The sequence below is a fragment of the Xenopus laevis genome, chromosome 9_10S (genome assembly GCF_017654675.1).
Source record: "Xenopus laevis strain J_2021 chromosome 9_10S, Xenopus_laevis_v10.1, whole genome shotgun sequence".
In the NCBI taxonomy this organism is placed as follows: Eukaryota; Metazoa; Chordata; class Amphibia; order Anura; family Pipidae; genus Xenopus; species Xenopus laevis.
Window position 1 is genome coordinate 41,759,412 of NC_054388.1, and position 14,307 is coordinate 41,773,718.

Sequence of the window (14,307 nt, forward strand, 5' to 3'; positions counted from 1 at the left end):
TAATTTTTAAAATCAAGATTTTATTATCTTTTCAAGCTGATTGTGTAAATAAACAATGTAACACAGATAACTTTAGTAAAAAAGTTTAGGCTATTGAATGTCAAACAAGTCAAAACACTATCAGCAAATGGAATTAAAAACAAAAATATGTAATTTCAACAGCTATTAAAAAGTGTAAGTGAGCTGGTTAGTAGAGTGGTGAACTGGAGGCCAGGAGAGGTCGTCTGAATGGGCGCAAAGAAAGCATTAAGGTAGAACTTGGAGAATGATATTGTATCGCACACAGTGGCACCCATAATTCATATCTCTACTGGTTACCGATAGGGTGATATAGTCATCAAAACTTAATAAACCCCCATTATAAACCTCCTCATTAGCCTACTACCTTTGCTCAGAACATTTAATAGTAAGATTATATATATTTTTTACCGAATCCTAAATAGAAAATATAGAAATATATAGACACAAACACATACACATAGTATGTCAATAGATTAGTTATTTCAATAAATAGTACACAAGTATATCAACATGTTGGTATCAATCGATTTTCCAGAATGCAAGAAGACAGACAGATGATAAACAGACTGATAGATAATACCGTAAATGAATTAATACAGATAGAATGATAGTTAAAATCAGACAAACAAAACAAAGACAAGAAAGAAGGAGAGAGAGAGGTGGATAGGTAGATGATGCATAAGAGAAACCATAAGAGAAACAGAGAGATAAATATAATCAATACAGAGTCTACAGACAAGCAGAACAATGACATGTCACTTCCCACTAAACGTTTTCAATCTGTAAAACATAATCCATATCCAGGTCATTTTTTAATTCTTGCCTACAAGGTGCAACCAATATTAACAGCAACCTGATGATGAACCTAATGGCAGAGATTATGTGGGCATCTAATTAGATGATTGCATTCATTAAAGAGGAACTGTCACTGAACTTTTATTTATAGCTTTTGAGATTGTTCAACCTAACTTATTTTTTTTTTTCTACATCCTACTGGAATCGGCCAATAAGAGCAGGTGAAAGCTGTCAGCGACTCATGAGCATGAGCATGTGCAGCAGCTAGAAAAAACACAAGTTATTGTACCCTCTCTTGGTTTAAAATTTAGAAATAACCACCATGAGCCATAGCTCTCAGCACTGAAACCAAGGTGTAATAACTGGAATTATCATCAGATGCTTTGGGGCAATTGATTGATACACAAATTGTACTAATTCATCTAGAGGAATGCCATAAATCATTTCACTAGAGTCTAGTGCAATGGTTGAGAGAGTATGAAATTAATTATATTTTGGGCCTGCATTGCATCAAAACACAAAATTTCCTGCAATTGTACCCCTGGCCAGTTTCTCCCTGTCTACTACTGACTGCAACAAGTTAAACTGTTGAACTGCCTGAAAGAGATACATTTTTGTTCAGAAATCTCTCTACTGACACCACAACTTAATGGTCGTCATTGTATTTGGGCTTCCGGTCCTCTTACTATATCCTAGTGCCTGTGCCTCAAGTTCCTCCATGACTCTGGGCAAAGGGAGAGGTGCAATAATAGGATGGAATATAAATATATAAGTACTCCAGCCTATTAGTGTTGTTTGATTGCTGCAGGTCTTGGACAATGAGTGTTGAAGGCCTACATTCAAAGATATGACACAGTTTGCAGAACTAAATATTTGATGTCTACACACAAGAATCTTGGTATGGTATGAACAATACAATTTACATCATCAGGTTTAGGTATGTAACTGGTCTAACACGCTGTGCTAACAGCTGTTAAGGTTGTCCTAAAATCTCCTTGAGAAGGTCACAAGTTTTGTTGTGAATGACTTCACGCAGCTTTCTTATGCGTCGGGCACTTGACATACCAACAAAACTGTGAGGCTGTAACATAGCCATTCCATTGTGCACATCACCCATAATGATCAACTGGCTGTTAACCAGAGTCACATTGGGACATGGGCAGCTCCAGTCCATGTTAATCAAAGTGATTTCAAGGGCTTCTTTGCCCAGAAATTTGAGTCCCATTTTCTCATCTTTCAGAACTTCTTCAACGGAGACAAGAGCATGTCCAGAATCAAATTCCTCAGTCAGTTCTGTTATGCGGCCGAGGATGGTAAAATCACTTTTACAGAAGCTTGTCACCAGCTTTTGTCGGGGTTTGCAGATCTTGCACTTTTGGTTTTTAGGGAAAGGGCACATGTCTTCGCAGATCTCTTTTGTTTCAAAGTTGTTGTCATTCCCTCCACATCCGCCGTAAATAAAGGACTGGCACTGTTTTAACTGTTTGTTGTAGGCCCATCTTGGCTTGTATGCTTTACACGGACCTTGAAGAGCTGGAAAATTACAGACGTTGACGGGCCCATTCATGCAGGTCAACATGCACGATTCATATGTGTCAAAATGGTTCAAATTGCTGTTACAGTTGCCATATATAAATATAAAGCAATTGTTTTTCTTGGCATCAAAATACCACTGAGTTTGTTCTTCCCCACAATCATCACTGTCTGGAGGTTTTAGGCACTCGTCTGTTGGAAAAAATGTCTTGTTGGTGGACTTTTCTTTGGCTGGTGGCTCCATCACAGATAAGGGAAAGTTAACCTTGATTACCCCTCCTGTATTCCTGGCAGTACATGTATATATGCCAGCATCTTGCAGTTGTGTGTTATATATCACCAGTTGGGCAATGTTGGTCACCACTATATTTGCCACAACATGGTTAGGGCGCATAATAACATTTTCCTTTCCATCAACATCTTTCTCCCAGGTGATCTCTGGCATAGGCTTGCCTGTGACGTCACAATGAAAGCTCACTGTATCCCCTACATCGACCACTTTCTCAACAGGGTTGTTCACCAAGGTAGGAGGGATGCCATTTTTAAAAGAAGTTTCCACAGACGCTATGGTTGGATTTGAAGTTGTTTGGAAAGGAGCTGGGCTAGTATTAGGCCAAGACAGATGGTACTTGCAGGTGACTACAGTCAGCGTGATTCCCTTGGTGCAAGCCTCTGCATCCATGAAGCACCTATTGTAGTACGTAAGGCCATCAGATGCACAGGTAAAACTTGGCTCTTTCTCGCACCTGTCTTTGCATTTACAGATTGGCTGTCCATCCCAAATGTCACACTCAGAGCCTTGCTGTGTACACATGAAGAGATCACACGTGGCCTCCTTCGGCATTCCTACCGGGCCGCTCTTTCCTTTGACATCCAAGTACCGTGCCGCCACGCAGCTCTTAGACCCACAGACATTTGGGCAGCATTTTTCATACGTTTCACATTCCTGACAAGTAAAAATAAAGCATTTACTCAGTGACCCCCAGGAAAGAGAAATATTATCATTAAAATATAAGATTTTATCACTGAATTAGCAGCAAGAACTCATTAGCCAAACAAATCCATCTTAACCTTAAATCATGCACCATTTTGTTTCTAGATCCAATTTCCTGTTCTGAAGACAATTTTTTGAAAGACTAAATAATAATGCTATTTCTTGACTATATATTTCTAGAATATATTTTTCGTACTGCTGCCATTTGGCTGTTGGACTGAACAGGCAGCTCTTCCCATCGGAATCCAACTTAAAATGGCCATACATGGGCAGATTTAAACGTATCTACCTGTGTTTGGGGCCTTCCGATGGGCCGCCAGTTATCGGCCAGATATCGATTGGGCAGGTTTGATATTTCCCTGCGGTCAAGTAGGGAGCATAAACCATCATGAAGCATAAACCATCACAACAAAATGTTTATTATAGTTTTATCAGCCCATGGTCCAACAGAACAGACAAGAGTTCATTCTTGTGTACAGCCACCTTCATATTGTTCTGTTCATTTGGGGGGAGACAGAATAATAAAAACAATAAAAAAATTTATAGAAATTCTAAACTTGCAATTGCAATATACACCATCAGCAAAGGCAACTTTCTATATGCTTCTATTCCCCATTGCAGACATAAAGTATAGTTTATATGTTTGAAATTCTACAGGTTGGATATGCAATACAAAAGTGATTTGTTTTTCAGCCCCAGGAAAAATATACAAGGTCATCTTAATATTATATATACGTTAAAAAGAAACCTCTCTCTCAAATTATAAAATATTTTACAAAATATATCGACAGATCAGTTAGTTATATGTTGCTTAAAAATTGTAGTCTATAATTTAAACCATAATTCAAACATATTTATTATATAAAATGATATTAAAAAATCAGAATTATTCAGACATTTATTGAGCCGTTATTTGCTAGATATTTTTCTTTGTAAATTTCGATTTTTTCACTTTGAACCTTATTATAATATTAAATGCATTTTATTTTTCAAACTTTAATTAGAAAAATAAACAATACAATAACAAGAGGAAATAGTTAAACTGTCTCTAAGATTATACCATTTTTAATAAATATCTCAATATCTCAGTTATATTACAAACAATTTGTTTTACAGATGTAAATTTTTTCTTAAATGTAAGTCTGTTATCAAACATAATTATATTATTCAATATAATAAGAGAGAACAGTAAAACTGTTTCTAAAGTTTTACAAGGTTTGGCATTAGCCAGGCTTCCCATGTTTATCATGGTATCTGTAGATTTTAAAGAAAAAAAAAATAAGTGCTAGATTCTCTAGGGTTCTGCAGAGATTTATTATGAATTTACTCTTACCTGGTCATCTTCGCATTCTCTCCTGCAAGTGCTCTGCGCATCTACCCAAAGATTTGGGTTCATATCATTAGGACAGATTCCTGCATGAGAATATCTCATTGGAGGCATGGCCTCACTTTGGAATGGAATGGTGAGCAGGACCCACATCCAAGCATTGTAAAATATCCACCACATTTCTAGGGTTATCCTCCTGTACTTCCAGTTGTATCAACACTACTTGCTCCTGAAACCGTCAGCAGCCTTAGTGAACTCCCCAGTCTGGTCAAAACTGCACTGGATTTACTCGACTTATTAAAGAAAGAAAAAAAAAAAAGATCCCATTAAATGAAGTGCTGTGCAGGCTGAACAAATTATTCCATCACTTCATTAATCAAATCATTAAATCTTGATTTCTTTGACAAACACTTTTTTTGTGCTGGGTTTTAGTCTTTGACTTTCCAAAAAAAAAAAAAAAAGTGTTGCAAATATGTTAATGGGTTCAGTGTGTACCGATGCCGCAACGGAACAGTCTTACATTAGTCACGTGTTACAATTGTTTACGGATGACTGCATTAGGAAAAAAATATGTAAAACAAAAAAAACGGAGAAATATTTTTTAAAATATTCAGGTCATGTTTTTTGTAACGAATATATGCAGTTCTTTGTTAAATAAGAATTTAAAAATAAATATAAAATTTTAACATAATTTCATAAACAACAAAGCTTTATTTTTAAAAAAAAAAAAAAAAAAAGGAAATCCAAAGATTAATACATTCCTGTGCTTTCTTATGTAACAGAAGCCTATTGTGCTTTGTTGTGGATTTCTGGCATGCTCCTGGGATGGAAACCATATGATTCGAGTATTGGAACCAACTGTAGTTCCATACATCATTTCCTTATCTGAGATCATCTGTAAAACTGAAAGCAGAGATCACTCGCCACTCATGGCTAAATGGTTAAAGAAACGTCGTGTGCATCCAGGATTATTTCTTCCACTGCCATAAGTGGCAGCACTTTAAAGGAGAGGCTGATTAGACAAATATTAACATTGCAATACTATTTTCTTAGCTTTCAAAGCTTGGGAGCTGTTGCCGGATATACATTAAAGAATCAAAAATGTTACAATGGTAGTTCAATGATTTTGGCATGGATAAACAGACAAGTTGAGTTGAACAAAGGTTAAGTTTTGAGGCTAATAATATTAATTTAATTATTAATGTAACATATAAACAATGCTATTATTTTGGGCTAAGAAATCTCCTTTAAGGGCATTTAGTGGCAGGACGACAAGCGATATAGAAACATATATACACATAGGGGCAGATATATCAAGGGTCGAATTTCAACGTAGAAATAACTTAGAAATTTGACCATCTAATAGAATCCTCCGACATTCGAATTCGAAGTCGGAGGATTTTATACATCGTATGATCGTAGTACGATCGTATGATCGTACTCTGATTGTACTTTGAATCGCACGATTTGAACGATTTTATCGTACGATCGTACGATTTTCCTTCAAATACAAAAAACGTAGAAAATTGCTCTGGAAGGTCCCCATAGGCTAACATAGCACTTCGGCAGGTTTAAGTTGGCGAAGTATTGAAGTCGAGGTTTTTTTAAAGAGATAGTACTTCAATTATCGAATGGTCGAATATTCAAACGATTTAACTTTGAATCGAAGTAAATTCGAAGTCGTAGAATCCTATTTGAAAATTCCCTCGAATTCACTTCGACCCTTGATAAATCTGCCCCTTAAACTAACTTTGTTATGGAGACTGATTTATCAAAATTTAAGATGGGAAATCTTAAAGGGTTCTCGGTTCTCACAAGTTTGGATTTTATCACATTTATTAACAGTTTCCTGACATAAAAGTGTTTCAATGGAGTCACATACTTTTCAATGGCTTTTGACTTTGACAGTTCTGGCCAAATTCTTCTTTTGTTTAAATAATACAGCAGATTTTTTTTCCAGAAAATTGTTGAGAAAATATTTCAACAATATTTACATATGCATTTCTTACAATTGAGGTGGAGCAAGGAACCATCGTCTTCCACGCTGAAATCCTAAAATGGACTGTACAAATACAGCTTAAATTGCCTGGGTGCACCATAAGGATCTTGAAGAAAAGAAATAAAGACGAGAACTGTCTGAGGAGCCAAGAAAAAAAATTGTACGAAAATGTGGGCAAGCTCAAGGTTTCAAGTCCATCTCCAGAGACCTAAATGTTCCATATGTTATCAAGAAGTTTAAAGCCCATGGCTCTGTAGTCAATCTCCCAGACATGGATTGCAAGGAAAGATTGTTCCAACTTTTTCCAACTACAAGACAGATTCATGCCGACTAGGGTTGCCACCTGTTTTGACCCGAACAGTACGGTTTTTCAAAAGCCTGTTCAGCTTTCAACTTTTTGTTTGGATTTCAGCCCCAATAATCTGGCCAATAAATAGAAAACATAAAAGATACTCCCCTCAACATGGCTTAGTTATTATCAAGTTGTTTTCTTATTAATTCAGAAAGAAAAAAAGCAAATCAATCAAAAACAAGAAATGGATTTTCTAACTAGCATTGCTGTATGATAGATTTCTGGATAAAAATCTAGGGGGGGTGGTGGAAGCACTCTTAAGGCTAATACAAAATATATTTAAGTATAATGGAAGTGCTACTTACAATGCACTTCCCTGGGCCCCTGTCTCATAAGTAATTCAATATAAATGCAAGTGCATATGTTTACAAAACAGGGGTTTTTAGTTACAAAGTTATGATCATAAAGTTGAAAAGCCACCATACCACATCAAGGTAAACCCCATATGGCGGTCCCTAACTTACTTAACTCAGGTCACAATATAAAAAGATACTTCTCTGCATAATAGCATTACCTGTACACAATGTGTACTTCCATTATACTTAAATATATTTGTATTAACCTTAAGAGTGCTTCCACCACCCCCCTAGATTTTTGTATGTTCGCCTGAAGCTGTGGCTCAGCTCAGTGTGGTTTTTTAATAGCACCCCATACCCACCCCTTTATACTAATGGTGGTCCTATGCTTTTAAATATGGGCGTTGGTTTGAGCAATCGCTCTCTCTTAAAAGCCCTTGCTGGCGGGGGAGGATTTAGCTTTCAGATTGAAACCAATGCACAACACACATTGTGTACAGGTAATGCTATTATGCAGAGAAGTATCTTTTTATATTGTGACCTGAGTTAAGTAAGTTAGGGACTGCCATATGGGGTTTACCTTGACGTGGTATGGTGGCTTTTCAACTTTATGATCATAACTTTGTAACTAAAAACCCCTGTTTTGTAAACATATGCATTTGCATTTATATTGAATTACTTATGAGATAGGGGCCCAGGGAAGTGCATTGTAAGTAGCACTTCCATTATACTTAAATATATTTTGTATTAGCCTTAAGAGTGCTTCCACCACGCCCCCTAGATTTTTGTTAGATTTCTGGATAGCCGATTTTGTATAATAGATCCCATGTCTGTAATTAATGAATTGGGCTTACTCATCAGGCAGACTATAGATAGAGATAGGGTTGCCACTTTGAACTGGATATCTCAGTTGTTCAAGATTTTCTGTCTGGTTTTAAATATTATAAAGAATACTGGAGAATACTTGGAAAAGCTGGATTTTACCTTTGTATCCGACAAATTCAAACAAACCAGACAATGTTCTGCCTGTGACAGCAATGGTACGAAAGTTATGTCCGACAAGTAGCAATGAAAGTCACCCATTGATATGGGAATTAGGTAATACAGAGAAATTATTGATAACCGACAGAAATCTTTTCACCTGTCCGATTGATTAAACTATCAATCACCATGGTACGAAAAATGTCAGGACAATTCACACTAAGTCCGAAAATCTTACTTAACATTGAATCATACGACTATATCTTTGAGTCTATGACCAGCTTAAGTGATGCAATATCCCCAAACAGGCTTCATAACTCCACCATCATTATGCTCATCTCTGATGTCATCATGCTCATCCCAACATCACTGCGCCACCCCCAATGCTACCTTCAAGCACAAGGTATGACAGTTACAACTCAATGAAAGGACACTGCATTCTATGGTAGCAGACCCAGGAATACTCCATTGATGAAAAACATATAAAATCCTGACTAGAGCTTGACAAAACACATATGAACAAGTCAAAACCCTTCACTGAAAATGTCCTGTAGATAGATAAGATGAAAGTAGAGGTTTCTTTGGTGAAACACAAAACCTTTTTGTAAACCATAAAAAAAACATTCATAGAAAAGAACCCCATCCCTACAATTTAACATCGATGATGTTCACTGATGTTGTAAGGTTGCTTTAATGCCCCTGAAACTGGGTGCCTTGAGTCTCCTGAATAGCATCATGAAATCTCCAGGACATTTTTAAGCGCAGTGCTAAACCCAGTGTCAGAAAACTGGGTCTCCATCAAAAATCACTGGATGATCTAACAGGACAGTTACCCAAGGTACATTTAAAGCACCCAAGAATGGTAAAAGACACTTGTCTGTTATGAAGTAGCCATATCTTAATCCCAATGAACAATTGTAGATCTGAAACCTGTGTTTAGGAGAAGCAATCCTTCTTGTCACGGACAAGTGGAACAGATGAAGAAGAATGGTCCAATATGTCAATAGAGAGTTGTAGAAAGCTCACTCAAGACTATAGGAAGTGCTTGATTGTAGTTATTTCCAAGGGTGCTCCAAAGTATTCAGCCTATGTTGTCAATATCATTTCTTTAAGAACTTTAAGGGGCAGATTCACAAACGGACGAATTTTCGCCAGCGTCAGCTTCGCACCCATCGCACCACTTAGCCAGGTGCAAATACTGTACGCTACTAATACTCTAATTAACTGTCGTGTAAAGTTTTGTCCCGCGCATCAAACGCTGTCGACTTTTCAATAGCGTTACTTCGGCTGTGCGAGCGTTTAATAGCGAAGATGCAATATCTTTCATTTGTGCCTAACAAAACTTCGTTAGTGATCTTGCGCTTAGGTCAATTTGCATAGGGTGGGAAATTTAAAGTTGTATGGACATCTATTATTAATGTTGCTGCAAATGGTTTAAGTTACTGGTTTATATTACACATGTCCAGGGAACATTAATAAAGGCAAGAGCGTTAATAAAATGCCCTACTCATGAGCCCACTGTAAAATTAATGTTCCATATGTTATAAAATGCATGGAGAAAACGGCATACCCAAAAAAGTAAAAGTCGCCAGAGTTTTTCGAACTTTAATGCATTTTCAGCATATAGAATATAATGTAAGTGACAGCAGATTGAGGAAGATCTAGCTGTTTCACAGCACTTTGCCTGGTCTGACGTGGCGAAGGCAACTCTGGCGAAAGAGCTAACGTTCAGTAAAATCTGCATTTTGGTGAATTTGCGGAGTACCGTCCGTTCGTCAGAGCGAAAAGTCGCCTGCTGATATAGTGCAAATGACCCCTAGCGACGGTCCCGTTCACTAGACAATTGGCGCCTGAGCCTGTTAGTGAATTGGTGATGCAGGTGGCAACGACGGCAAAAAGTCGCTAGCCACTTCGTCTTTAGTTAATCTGCCCCAAAGGCTATGTTACATTCCGAGTGGGAAAAAAAAGTTCTGTGATCTAAACACTAAAACAAGGAACTGTAGAAACCCAAAGTCATATAGCAGAAGTTTATTTTAGACTAACCTCTAAAAGGTGACACTCATTTGGTCCAGTCCATTTCTGGATTTCCGTGTGATATTATCAAGTCATTTTGGCCAACTTTTTGTGTTGTTCCACTGCAAATGAAAGAAATATATATTTGAATACTGTAGCCTTCTTATTCCAACAATTTTCTGGCAGAACTGGTGCCATTATTTTTGGTTGTTAGTGCAGGAAACTATTTGTGAGGCACTAACTGCAAACTAAAAACAGATCATCCACTTAACCTTGAAAAGTAAGACCAATACTAAAATATAAACCGACATTTACCTTATATTCCTTCCTGATATTTATGCCAAGTTTAATCTCCCCATTTTGGCCAGACTGAAGGAACATCCAAATGAATGTGCAAATTGTGGCTAACATCTGCCTGCACTTGCTCGTTTCCTGTAGGTTACAGCCGTAGCACATGTGTGTGTAAAAGAAATTGGTTCCCCTACAATGATGGAAACTTTTAGGGGCCGATTCACTAACTTTGAGTGAAGGATTCGAAGGTAAAAAACGTCGAATTTCGACCATCAAATGGGCTACTTCGACCTTCGACTACGACTTCGAATCGAAGGATTCGTAGTAAAAATCGTTCGACCATTCGATAGTCGAAGTACTGTCTCTTTAAAAAAAACTTTGACCCCCTAGTTCGCCATCTAAAAGCTACCGAAGTCAATGTTAGCCTATGGGGAAGGTCCCCATAGGCTTGGCTAACTTTTTTTGATCGAAGGATTTTCCTTCGATCGTCGGATTAAAATCCTTCGAATCGTTCGATTCGAAGGATTTTATCGTTAGATCGAAGGAATTATCCTTCAATCGTTCGATCGAACTATCTGCACTAAATCCTTCGACTTCGATATTCGAAGTCGAAGGATTTTAATTCCTAGTCGAATATCGAGGGTTAATTAACCCTCGATATTCAACCCTTAGTGAATCGGCCCCTTAATGTATTTGTTGATTATTTTAATGTATTTGGTTTTGTCCAATAGAAATCCTATTCTTAGCACTGACAATTTGGCATAATTAACTGTCTGCATTTGCTTCTGACAAACAGTTCCAGATATTGGATTTTTAAAATGCCATTAGAACAAAACACGGTGGCAGGCGGCGATTGTTAGATGCTTATTAATAATGTCCTTTTCAGATTATCCAGGTTAGTACCAAACAGCCTAATCTGTTCCCCAGACACATAATCAAAGTCACGCGGTTGGACACCAAACACATCGGCAACAAAAATGCATTTGTTCTACACAGCTCTACTTTGCTCCCTTGCAGTGCCCAGTGGGAGGGTCGCTTCCATCAGTTAATATAACACAGGCAAAAAAGAAATCAGACAAACTGTTGATGTTTCAGTAAACCAGTTTCATAGTTTCTTCTTTTAGCTTTTGGGATAATGCTTTGCTTGCCTTACAGCTTTTCATCCTGCTGCAAACAGGACAAACGTGCTGTGACTCCAGGAATGACATCAGGAACAATTTGGTTGTTAACGATTCAGTCAGGCGAATTACAGGTGACCATGCAAAGAACCAACTCAATGGGGGGAATTCACAAAAGTGTCGGTAAAATAAGTAATACTGGAACAAGGTAGAGCAAGCGCACACCCACGACAACCTCCTGGAGATAACAGCCTGGTGCTCAGTGATAGAGGATACGGCAACCTCCAAATTGAGCCGAAGAACAAATATACCGGCACACAAGGCTTATTTGCAGGGAAACCCTTGCTTTAATTCAAAGTGTGGATGTGCAACGTCAAGCATGCTTGAGAACGGGGCGTGGCCCCGAAACGTTGCACATACGCACTGGATTAAATCAAAGGTTTCCCTGCAAATAAGCCTTGTGTGCCGGTATCTTTGTTCTTCGGTAAAATAAGTAACCCAGAAGTGGCGGTCGAAAAATTTGTAAAATGTCGTACGAACGGTAAATTGACAAAGGCAGATGTTACCGTCTCTGAATGTCTCGTAATTCCGACAATTTGACGTATATCTTTTCGTCAGACGACATTTTACCGAGTGTTTTCTAAAGACAATTTTACCGACATTTTCATTTTGGAGAGCCAAATGTGTCGGAAAAATTGTTCGGCAAAACAAATGAGTTTACAAGCAACTCCTAAAAATGTCGGGAAAAGTGGCGCGGAAAAAAAACACGCCCACTTTTAACAACACTATTTCAAAAGTGTCGCACACGGCGGAAAATTGGCGGGTAAATGTGAATTTGTCGGCTGTTACTACGACACTTTCTACGACATTTAAAAGACATTTTTTCGTTCCCGACACTTTTGTGAATTCCCCCAAAAAGTAAATTCAGATTTGCAAAGATACATTGCAGTGTCCATTAGTCTCGATCCAGATCCTAATAGTAACAAGTAAAAGGGAAAGTCATGTTTTAGATATCAAGTAATGCCTTCTTCTTTCAATGTTAGATTGAAGAACACACAAGCATCCACCCCACCCCCTTAAAGTATTTGCCCGCAGGGTCGGACTGGGCCAATGGAACACCGGGAAAAAAGCTCGGTGTTCTTTACGCATATTCCAGATGCTCATCTGCGGGTTGCAGTCCCGGTGGGTCCCCAATGCTCCAGTCTGACCCTGCTTGCCCGAATGCACTGTAAATGGCTCAAATACTGCAAAAAAAAAAAACCCCAGCATTCTTTGTAAAACATAATAAAATAGCGTATTTAAAAAATAATTTTTGCACTTTTTTAAATATAACAATAAAAAGAAATATATAAATATATATATAAATATATATATAAAAATTATATATTATATATATATCACAGTCCAGTGAGTATCCGCAATCCAAGGCATCCGTTATTTTGGCATATATAGCCGGGGTGCACGGTTAAAATATATATAACCACGTATTCAAGGAAGCAGCACTCCCATATAAAACTTCAATTATTGATTGTGTTGTACCAATGTCCAACGTTTCAGGCCTTGTTAGGACCTTTTCTCAAGGAGAAGAAGAAAGGTCCTAACAAGGGCCGAAACGTTGGACATTGGTACAACACAATAAATAATTGAAGTTGTTTATGGGAGTGCTGGTTCCTTGAATACGTGGTTTTATATATATATATATATATATATATATATATATATATATATATATATATATATATTTTCTCTTTATAGAATTCCTAAAGAAGCCTACAGGGCTGCGTGGGTAGCACTAGAGCCAGCCTTTAAATGAGAAGTACTATCATGGTAAGAAATGAATAAAATGTTGTTCAGAGTGCTTTCCTGAACATGATCTTTTATAATGTTATAAATAAGAATATATACAACAGCACCACCTGCTGTTCATTTTGGCCAACAGTACACAGCAGAAAAAAAGATATTTTAAAAAAGGTAAGTCATGTGATGTTGCTCTATAGAACTGACCGGAAAAACGTTGGATGCCTCTTCTCTACTTGCTAATTACATTTTATTTCCATTTTCTTTTTCCGTTCTCACTAAATTAATTTTAATTTAATGTATTTTATCAGCCTTTAACCCTATTTTCCTTTCTGTATCCCTACCCCCCTCCAAAATCTAATAAAATAAACATATTACCCTAAATGTATTTAGTCCAGTCAGAAAAATGAACAGCAGGTGGTGCTGTGGTTTAAAATTTATTATAATGTAAAAACTCACACTATTACCTAAGTCCTGTGTCAGGTACATGGAAACCTTCAAGCTAGTGGCTTAATTTGCATTGAGGTAACAGCAAGAAATGCAGTGTTTCAATATAATAATGCACAGAGCCTTGATTGCAGGACATGAAGGTAATGGTGTGTCTAGAGAATCTGAACACAGTTGGGCAAGTGTTCCTGCTGAATTGTGCTAGTACAGGGGAATGAATACATTTACTTTTGTGGTATAATAGCTACACAACTCTCACAATAACCGCCAGCAGACTAACTTTCACCTTCCTTGACATGTTAAATATTTCTAGGCACTGTGAGGCAGAGAGATATGCTTTAAA

The 14,307-nt window shown here is 37.5% G+C and overlaps 1 protein-coding gene across 1 annotated transcript; it reads right to left on the reverse strand.

Moving 5' to 3' along the window:
• On the reverse strand, positions 1-5,035 carry wfikkn2.S (WAP, follistatin/kazal, immunoglobulin, kunitz and netrin domain containing 2 S homeolog). Its single transcript, XM_018237855.2, has 2 exons — positions 4,677-5,035; positions 1-3,295 (listed from the first exon to the last, which is right to left on the reverse strand). Exons 1-2 carry the CDS (start codon positions 4,848-4,850, stop codon positions 1,790-1,792), a joined length of 1,680 nt encoding a protein of 559 aa, XP_018093344.1. The 5' UTR covers positions 4,851-5,035; the 3' UTR covers positions 1-1,789.
• Positions 5,036-14,307: the final 9,272 nt, after the last annotated feature.

Bases quoted from the DNA above. Each gene is read 5' to 3' on its own strand.
- wfikkn2.S (XM_018237855.2), bottom strand. From the start codon at position 4,850: ATGTGGTGGATATTTTACAATGCTTGGATGTGGGTCCTGCTCACCATT. The intron at 3,296-4,676 runs GTAAGAGTAAAT...TTTACTTGTCAG, and splicing joins GAGAATGCGAAGATGACCAG to GAATGTGAAACGTATGAAAA.